Source organism: Callorhinus ursinus, unplaced genomic scaffold (genome assembly GCF_003265705.2).
Source record: "Callorhinus ursinus isolate GAN/ISIS: 27379988/994484 unplaced genomic scaffold, GSC_fseal_2.0 scaffold335, whole genome shotgun sequence".
Lineage (NCBI taxonomy): Eukaryota > Metazoa > Chordata > Mammalia > Carnivora > Otariidae > Callorhinus > Callorhinus ursinus.
The window spans coordinates 26,005-35,826 of NW_027397390.1; the positions used below are offsets into that span (position 1 = coordinate 26,005).

Here is a 9,822-nt window from a genome sequence, read left to right on the forward strand (position 1 = left end):
AAGTGGGCCTTGGGATTTTCGCGTTCCAACTTTCTGCAGTCAATACTAATTGTTTCTTTCTACTTTAAAGCTATAAAGGGCTATCTCAATCTTTGCAGGATTTGTCTATTAGATCAAATAAAATGGAATAATATGGACATACACAAAATAATAATGTCTATTTAAAAATATCAGAAAGGGGCACCTGGGTGGCTCAGTCTGTTAAGAGTCTGCTTTGGTTCAGGTCGTGATCCCAGGGCCCTGGGATAGAGCCCCGCATTGGGCTCCCTGCTCCGCGTGGAGCCTGCTTCTCCCTCTGCCCCTCTCCCTGCTCGTGCTCTCTCTCAAATAAATAAATATTAAAAAAAATAAAAAGATCAGAAAGTTACAAGTTATCAATGTTTTTTAAACAGTTTAATTCAGGCATAATTGACTTAAGCTGCTCATATTTAAAACCCAACATTTTGTAATTTACATGCTTATGGTATTAAAAGTTTCCTTCTACCCTTTGTAATTTATCCTCTTGCTATAGGAAATTACTCAGAACAGGACATATTCTACCCTTTGTAATGGCATTTTCAAATACATTCCCAAAATGGAAAAGACTATTAGGAAGTTGTTATTCTATCATTATTTATCATTTTATGGTCAATTCTTTCATCTACCCCCATGCACTTAGTGGTTTATTTATGATCCCAAACATGAATGTCATTCACACCTACCCCATTCAAAATGTGTTTATAAAATGGAAATGCTCCTATATGACTCCAAAAACTTTTTTACAATAAAAATATTTGAAATTATGAAAAGTCATTTTAAGTGCTGGGTTTCGTCAGCTGTGTTGGTTATTTAGCGCAGATTGATTTCAATCAGGATGGGAAATTTAGCCATAGGCAAGTATTAGGTGAATCTTGCAAGTCATCTTTTTTTTTTTTTTTTTTAATTCAGTAGGCTCCATGCTCAAATTGGGTCTTGAACTCATGACCCTGAGATCAAGAGTCACACGCTCTACAGACTGAGCCAGCCAGGTGCCCTTCTTATGAGTCTTTTAACCCACTTACCACTTGTTGGTTTTTATTGTTCACTTGGTGAGGTTGCCAGGCCTTTTGTCTATTAGAATTTGCTACAGTGTAGATGTGGCTTGTTGATTTGTTCATGCTCCACCTCCGCCTACATTTCTTTTTTTAAAGATTTATTTATTTATTTATTTGTCACAGAGAGAGCACAAACAGGGGGAGCAGCAGAGGGAGAGGGAGGCATGGAGCCCGATGTGGGGCTCGATCCCAGGACCCTGGGATCATGACCTGGGCCGAAGGCAGACGCTTAACGACTGAGCCACCCAGGCGCCCCCCCCAGCCTCCCCCTACATTTCTTGTACACTAGCTTTGCTCAACATCAAGAACCATCAGGGAAATGCAGCCAGGACCACCGTGAGATACTGCTACACATTTACTAAAAGCATTCACTTTTTAAATGACCAACCAAACCCACTATTAGCAAAGATACCAGAGAATTGGAACTCTCATACACTGCTAGTAGGAATACAAAACGAATAATCATTTTCCAATAAAATTTGGTGTGCTTTATGAGGTCATACCTTCACCTACACTATGACTCAGATGTTAACACAATAGAAAGGAACCCTACCAACAGGAAGAACAGTATCCAAATTTTGCTTTTTTTTTTTAAAGAAAGGGTTTTAGTGATTTTTGGGCTGGCTGCAATTCATTCATTCATTCATTTATATTTATTTATCCAGAAAGCATCAGTGCGCATGCTCAAGCAGGGCAGTGGGGGGCAGTTGCGGGGGAAAGATGGGGGAGAGAGAGAGAGAGAATGTTGAGCAGGCTCCACACCCAGGGCGGAGTCCAATGCTGGGCTCCCTGGGCTTGATCTCACAACCCTAGGATCATGACATGAGCTAAAATCAAGATTTCAGAAGCTTAATCCAAGGGGCGAGCAGGTGCCCCTTCTGCAGCAGTTTTACTTGCAGCCCGCCAAACTGGAAACAGTTAAAATATCCATAAAGAGAAGAATACATAAATAAATCGTGCTATATCGATAGGACCTACTTCTCGAGGATATAAACAATGAACTACTCATATAAGCACCACAGATAAATTTTTAAAAATGTCACATGAGGGGACACACAAGGAAAGGACGATGAAACACTTTTAAGACTCCAATCCTATAAATTCTAGAAAATGCAAACTCATCTACTATAATGGAAAGGCAATGGGTGCTCCGAGGAGAGATTATTAAAGGACAAAAAGTAAATGTGGGGGTGATGAAAAGGTTTATTATCATGATTGATGGCTTCATGGGTTTATGTGAAAGTCAAAACGTCAAATTGCACAATTTAATGATGGACATTGCATGTCATTTGTACCTTACTGAAACTTTAAAAAATATGGTTAAAATTTAAGTCTGGATTCCCTATGCTTCAGAAGATTAAGTTTGGCCACCATACTGATTCCACCATCTTTCTCCTCATCAAAAGGCATTTGCAAAAACAGGTGAGCAATGAAGGTATTCCGAGTTCATTCAACAAGGTTACCGGCTGAGTCACAAAAAAGGCCTCTTGGCTGCACTAAGCGTTCTCTCCTGTTTCCGTCCTTGCTTTGCTGCCATGCAAAACCATGGCCTTTGGAGAACAGCCCAGAGGGAACAAGGAATCCACAAAACCTTTAGATTGTTTTCTGACAGGCCCTCAGCTGCACAAGATACATCCTTGTGTAGGTCCTCAGAATCTCTCTACCTGCTCATCTTTACAGTCCTAGTGCCTAAACACTGTGCATGCCCTTTTCAAAGAGGCACATTCAACTCGTTCACTGGTCTCCTGCACTCTCTCTTAATATATTCAGGGTTTCTGTACCAGCAATCATTCCCCTGGCCCTTAGAATCTTAAAACCAGTGATGTTACTCTACAGAATTCAGGACATCAAGGCCCCTGGCTCCGCTGCTGGGTCTGGGGAAGAGATTTCCTTCACCAGCACCGAGCACCATGCCATCAGTGTCCCTTGTGAACAAGAGAACAAGACTATGCCGCTCAGAAGCACTGAAGGTTGTCAAAACAACCACCAACGACTGCCCCCTCTTCGGGTCGAAACTCTGACCCCACAAAATATCCTGGCATCCAAGTATAAATTAGGACCACAGAGCCCTACAGTCTTTCCTTAAAGGCTTTGAGCAGCCATGCAAAGTAGGCCCAAACTGGAGAGTTATCTTCTGCCATCATACGGTCCCTTCTGAGGCACACAACTCTGTTCACCCCTTCACGCTCACAAACACAGTTAATTTCAACACACACAGAATCCCTATGATTAATGGTGGCTTAAACAATAAGATCTTTATTGTCGTACAGCAAGAGCAACGGGAGGCAGAATGTTCCTGGGTTGGTGATTTGGAGGCTGGGAAATGCCATCACAGAGTCTCATAAGGACAGTAACAATCCTGAAAAATGTCGTCCACCTTTTCAAATCACCGACAGTCCTGCAGGACAAAACTGGGGGAGATGCATGCCCTCTCCTCAGAGAGGAAAAACGGGGAAGGAGTAAGCGCTCAGGCTATTCATTAGTCATCCAGCAATTGTCCTGACACTGGGGCACGGCCCCTGGGCAGGTTCAAAGACTGCAATGCAGCTGCCACATACCCGGGATTTATGTAGATGTCTGACTGTATGAGCTTCAACACAGGCAGATGGCACCTTCATAAGGGATCTCCTCCCGTGTTGTCACATTCATCAATTAAATACCTGCACATTTAAGGTAGTTCTCCCCTTTGAAATTTGTGAAGTCCTATGAGGTAAAGTCCTTCAGATGAAGGCTTTCTCATATTCACTGCATCTGTAAGGCCTTTCACTACCGTGAGTTCTCTGGAGAGCAATGAGGCTAGCCTTTGGTTAGCCATCTCCCACATTCTTCACATTCACAGGCCTTCATCTAAGGAGACACTGTGGTGGTTTAGGAGCTTGGACTCATAGGTAAAGAATATCCCACGTTCCAACACTCATAAAGCCGTTTTCAGTGTGAGTATTTGAATGGGCACTGAAATGGAAGACAGAGGCGAACGTTTCCCAAAGTCACTGTCCTCCTAAACCCTTTCTCCAGTGTGCACTTTTCGGTGCTTAATGAGACTAGAACTGTGGCTAAAGGATTTCCCACATTCGCTGCACTCGTAAGGTCTTTCTCCAGTGTGAATTCTCCTGTGTTTAATGAGACTGGAGTTTTGAGTAAAGGATTTCCCACATTCACTGCACTCATAAGGCCTTGATCCAGTATGTACTCTTTGGTGTTTGAGGAGACTGGAACTGTAAGTAAAGAATTTCCCACATTCGCTGCACTCATAAGGCCTTTCTCCAGTGTGAACTCTCCGATGTTGAAGCAGCGCGGAGCTTTGGCTAAAAGATTTCTCACATTCGCTGCACTTGTAAGGCCTTTCTCCACTATGAACTCTACGGTGTTCGATGAGGCTGGAGTTTTGAGTAAAGGATTTTCCACATTCACTGCACTCATAGGGCCTCGATCCCGAGTGAACTCTCTGGTGTTTTATGAGACTGGAGTGGTAGGTAAAGAATTTCCCACATTCACTGCACTCATAAGGCCTTTCTCCAGTGTGAACACTGCGGTGTTGGAGGAGCGCAGAGCTTTCGCTGAAGGACTTCCCACATTCACTACACTCATACGGCCGTTCCCCAGTGTGAATTCTCCGATGTTTAATGAGGTTAGACTTGTTACTAAACAATTTGCCACATTCGTCACACTCGTGAGGCCTTGCTCCAGTGTGAACTCTCCGGTGCTGAATGAGGCTAGAGCTCTGCCTGAAGGACTTCCCACATTCCCCACACTCATAAGGCTTTTCCCCAGTGTGCACTCTCCAGTGGTCATTGAGGCTGTAGCTTTTGCTAAAAGATTTCCCACATTCACTGCACATGAAGCATCTCTCTCTAGCGAGGTCTCTCTGGTGGTGAACAAGTGTGTGTTTGCAAGTGAAGTCCTTTGCGCCTTCCCAGTTGCGTTGCGCTTTCCTTCCACGAGAGGATGCCCCATACTCCGTCGTCCTGTATGACTTCTCCCTGCTGTGTGTGGCCTGCTGCTGGAAGAATCTCGAGGTGGCCAAGATGTCCCTCTCAACCACCCCACAGGAAAAGGGTTTCCCTGACACACACAATTTGTAGTCCTTCACAAAAGAAGCTCTGGCCATGTTGCCTCTGAAGCATTTCTCTCCAATGTGCTCCTTCTGGTGCTGAAGGTTTGCTTCAAAACACAACTGTTTCTCACATGCCTCAATCTTGTAGAGATTCTGTCCACAAAGTGTTGCCTGGTGCTCGGTGGAGAGCAAAATGTCTCTCAAGTCCTGGCCACACACCTCACGAGAATGGGCCTTCTGGGGAGACACAACTGCCTTGAAAGTCCTGACCTGGGACACGCCTTGTACGGAAACCTTCCGCTCAGGTGCCTCCTCATCCTCCGCACCATGCCTACAACCTGAAAGCAAGAAACGCTGGTGAAGTGCATGCTGCCTCTGGTGGGAGGAGGCAGCTACTCTATGCGCTACAGATGTGTGTCTAAGAACCCCAGGAACCAGTGCTTGGGAGTGTTTGCAGGACCAGGGAGATGGCTCAGGTGGAGGATGGGGCTGCTTAGCAGTAGCAGGCTACAAGGAGCACAGAATGGGAGAGGCCTCATGAGGGGAAGGACGCAAGCACGTGGTGTGACACGGAGAAGAGAAATGGTCTGCAATTCATTCCTCCGCAAACAACTTTCCAAAGGAACTTATCTCCTACGGACACACCTTTTCCCGCGCAGACAGGTGTGACAAGACCCAAGGAAATAGGACTGTAACCTGGCAGGTGGTGTTCAGGGCTGCTTTAAGAACACGGGCACACTTGGGCCGCCTGGGTGGCCCAGACGTTAAGCGTCTGCCTTCGGCTCAGGTCATGATCCCAGGGTCCTGGGATCGAGCCCCGCATCGGGCTCCCTGCTCAGAGGGAAGCCTGCTTCTCCCTCTCCCACTCCCCCTGCTTGTGTTCCTTCTCTCACTGTCTTTCTCTGTCAAATAAATAAAATCTTTAAAAAAAAAAGAAAAAGAACACGGGCACACCTCATGACGTACTATACAGCGGCCAATGTGCAAAGCACTGCAGGTGGAGTGGTGAGAAAAACGAGGGAGATGTGGATCCCAGAAACGTGAGGTTAACCCCAGGCCAGAAGTAAGAGCAGAAGCGACAAGTAACAGAGTTGGCAAATCGGCAGAGTGCCAAGAAAGGGGAAGAGAAGACAGAAATGAAATGTGGCCCCTGGCATCATAATACCAGTCAAACAGAACAGCTTCCGGTCTGATCTGAACACAGCACGGACACCGTCTTCCTCCAGGTACCACTTTGCAGGGCCTGGCTTCCTCTGAGCCGTCGTGTTGTGTGTGGGTCGGTGTACCTACTGTGAACCACCCTGGGCTCTCCAATCCAACCCCACTCCCACAATCAGCAAGTGCATGGCAACTTCACGATACAAGTGCTAAGGAAAACAGAGGACAGATGACTAGCCATCGGTATCCCAGAACGACTCAGCACATGACAGCCCATGGCAAAGAGAACTAAACAGTTCCCGGAGAGGTCTGGAAGAGGGTCTCATGAGAACAGCCTATGGTCCACGGATGTAGTAACTTTGTCACAGACAGCAAGTCCTGGCGCAGGGAGGCACAAGGAAGCCTCAGGAGAGAAAGGAAGCAGACGTGGAGCATGCAGATATCTTGCATCGAGACAAAGTCACCCGGTCAGGGAGAGGGCAGGTAAGGGGCTATCCATTAGGTTCACTGCAAGACTCCTGACCCTGATTCCTTCCCTGCAAGTCAGCAGGAAAGCTGGTGTCGGGGCCGCTCAAGGAAGGAGGGCAGTGCACTGACCTCAGCCTTACCAACCACAGCACCTACCCCGCGAACTGGGGAAGGAAGCAGTGCTCACGGTCCCTGTGTAAAGACAGACTGCTCCTGGGGACAAAGGGAAGGGCAGAGACTAGCTCAGGGCACAGGGGGTGGGGGTGGAGGGTCTTACCCAAGGAGGTTATAAGTGCCAAGTTCTCCAGCATCACATCCTGGTACAGACATCTCTGAGCCTCATCAAGGAGACCCCATTCCTCCCAGGAGAAGTACACGGCCACGTCTTCAAAGGTCACCCTGCCCTGGCAGGATGGGGACAGATGAAACCACAAAAAGCCCCTCTCCCAAGAACCCATACCCCTTTTCCCACCCACATCTACCCTATGCCCATCCTCCCCCTGATCTCCCCAACCGAGAGGAGAAACCAGGCCCCCGTGCCTGGGTGCCATGGCACCACCATGTCTCCTCGTGGCCCACCGATCGCAGGGTCCCGCTGACACAAGAGGAGGCAGGTGGACAAGTATATATATATCGAAGTTGTGGCTCTGGCATAGAGGGATCTTCCTGGCCATCCAGGTTATTCTGCTGAAAACCAGGGCCCTGGCGTCAATCAGGCATACTCCCTCTCCAAGGACACATCGTTCTTGAGACTGGATCCCACAGCCACATGCCTATGGTCACCACACCTCACTGCCCCACACCACAGAAATCTCCCTGGCCTCCCCACGTGTTACTGGTATTTTAACCACCTCCGCTTCACCCCACTGGGGAGGGTGGGAGTCCCATCTTAGGGTTATGGGGATGGCCAAACACAGAACACCTAACACTGGACAGATGAGATGGATGGCACTTCAGTAATCACAGATATTCACAGCCTGGGAGGGGACACCACAGCCCACACAGGCCCACACGGGGGTGGCACTCTGGAAAAAAGTGACAACCAGGAGCTGTAGGATGCACGCTTCACAGGATCGAGAGGGTGAGGTGCCTCCCGGTTCCTGTAAGAGGATGTGTAAGTCCATGGGCTGGTAGGGCGCTGAGACCCGTACAAAGGGAAAAGCAGGAAATGCACCTGTGATGAAAAGGCAGTTTGAGCAGGAGACCTTCCCAACAGCAGAAGAGTGGGAGGGGATCTCACACTCGGGCCGTGAGTTCCCCCGCCTCTCACCAGACAAGGTTCTCCCGCACCTGTGCTGCCCTGGTCCCCTCGGCAATCACGGTCTTCCTCTGTCCCCCGACCCTCATTCAAAGCAAGGCTCCTTGGTGGCCTAGCCCAGGCTCAGTGTCTCTCACAGGTGATCACATCAGCACGGCACACGTGACCTTACTCCTCCAGGATGAAAGTCTTCACAAAACCCTGGTGCAGTTCAGAGTGCAGGAGCACCCCATCACGGGCCTGAGTGTCATCACCTTGCCTTAAGTACTCCCGAACTTCTGGGTCCCTCTCACGTCTACTCTTCCGCTGGAAACCTTGGCCACCTGCCCGAGTATCCTGCCCCCGACGCGCTCGCCCTCTGTGGCCACCCACATCCCTCATCTCTGAAGGCACACCATCACCTACGCATCCGGTCCCGGTCCCCCTTCCTCCCACCACTTTCTGGCCCCATGACCAGCTTTACCCCCATAACCAGAGACTGCTCCTCACACCTGTGACCTACAGCTCACTCAGCTGGGCCCACACAGTAGCCATGATGTGTTTGGATGTCTCCCTTCTGAACCCCTCCCCACATTTCCAGACTTGCGTGTTCGGCGGCTCACTTAATGCATCCAGTCGGTGCTCTCCGGAACATCTCCCAGCAACATCACTCACACTACCGACCTCCTCGTCTCAGTCGATGGAGCTTCCATTCCTACAGCTGCTGAGGACTAAAACCCTAGAGATAGCCCCGAATCCTCCCTTTCACCGTGTCTCAGCCCACATTAGAAAGTCAGTGGTCACTTTTCTAGAACACATATCCAGAATCCAGTGACATCCAAGCCAGCACTCTGGTCCAAGAACCCTCACCTCGGCTATGACGGCGGCCTCCACCCTGGTCTTCCCGCCTCCTCCCTCAGCCCGTATCTCTACTTCACGCCACAGCAGGGTGGATCCCGTCGGGACCCTGGTAACATCACGTAGCTGCTCATACCCAAGCCTGCCATTACCACCAGAAGACACACCCAACTTCTCAGGCAGCCATTCCAGTCCTCACTGCCGTCTCTCTGCTCTTCGCTCCCACCCGCAAGAAAAGAGAACGGTGGTTTCCCGAACGGTGCCAGCTGAGTGTTGACTCAGGCACGTGCACACCCTGCTACGGGTTCCCGGAATAACCGTGCACACACCGGTTGCCAGAAACGGAAACCGCTTCAGGGAACGCTTGGCTCGGGCTTGGGGTTTCTCCTCGGTCTCCAGACCCAACACTTGGGAAATGGCACTTAAGAGTCCCAGGACACAACAACGCAGAAGACAAGCGGGTGGGGGTCAGGTCGGGGCCAGTGCGGGACCGGGCCACCCCCCACTCGTTCGTGGTGGTGCCGTAAGCGCTTCTGCAGCGGCGGGAAATGGGGCGAGTCCGGCCCAGCCTTGGGCCCACAAGACCACGGCGGCTTCCACGGACTCAAAGCTCCCGGGTCCTCGCCCGGCCCTGAAGACTGTGACTCGGCTGGCTGGCCGTTCAAGCTCCGTGCCTCAGGGCTCAGGATCGTCCCTCAGGACGTGCCCCGCAGCTGGAGCCCGCTCCCGCGCGCCAGCGCGCCGGCGCTCGCACTCCGGGGCCCGCACTCCGGGGCCTGGGCCGCAGGGCCGCGAGCCGGCGCCCCGCGCTCGGCCTTCGGGGTCTGGTGGGGGGACGGCGGGGAGGGCCCGGGGGACGAGCGCTTACCTGAGCCCGGGCCCTGGGCGCGGCCGCCGCCATCGGACTCGGTGGGCGGAGCGGACACTCGGACCTCGCGGTTCCCGTCCCGGCCCCGGTGACCCAGGTGGCGTCG

At 50.4% G+C, this 9,822-nt stretch overlaps 1 protein-coding gene across 2 annotated transcripts in view; it reads right to left on the reverse strand.

Moving 5' to 3' along the window:
* Positions 1–9,812, reverse strand: part of LOC112806887 (uncharacterized) — a 28,445-nt gene extending 18,633 nt beyond the window's left edge. The window contains exons 1-3 of one of the 2 annotated variants that reach the window (XM_073890481.1): positions 9,717–9,789; positions 7,031–7,157; positions 4,078–5,465 (exon numbers count right to left, since the gene is read on the reverse strand). In XM_073890481.1, coding sequence (XP_073746582.1) covers positions 4,078–5,465; positions 7,031–7,157; positions 9,717–9,749 — 1,548 coding nt within the window. In that variant the 5' untranslated portion in view covers positions 9,750–9,789. Of the gene's footprint in view, positions 1–3,309; positions 5,466–7,030; positions 7,158–9,716 lie in introns of those variants that run through there. The other variant, XM_073890480.1, reaches the window with a different exon arrangement.
* Between the last annotated feature and the right edge of the window lie 10 nt (positions 9,813–9,822).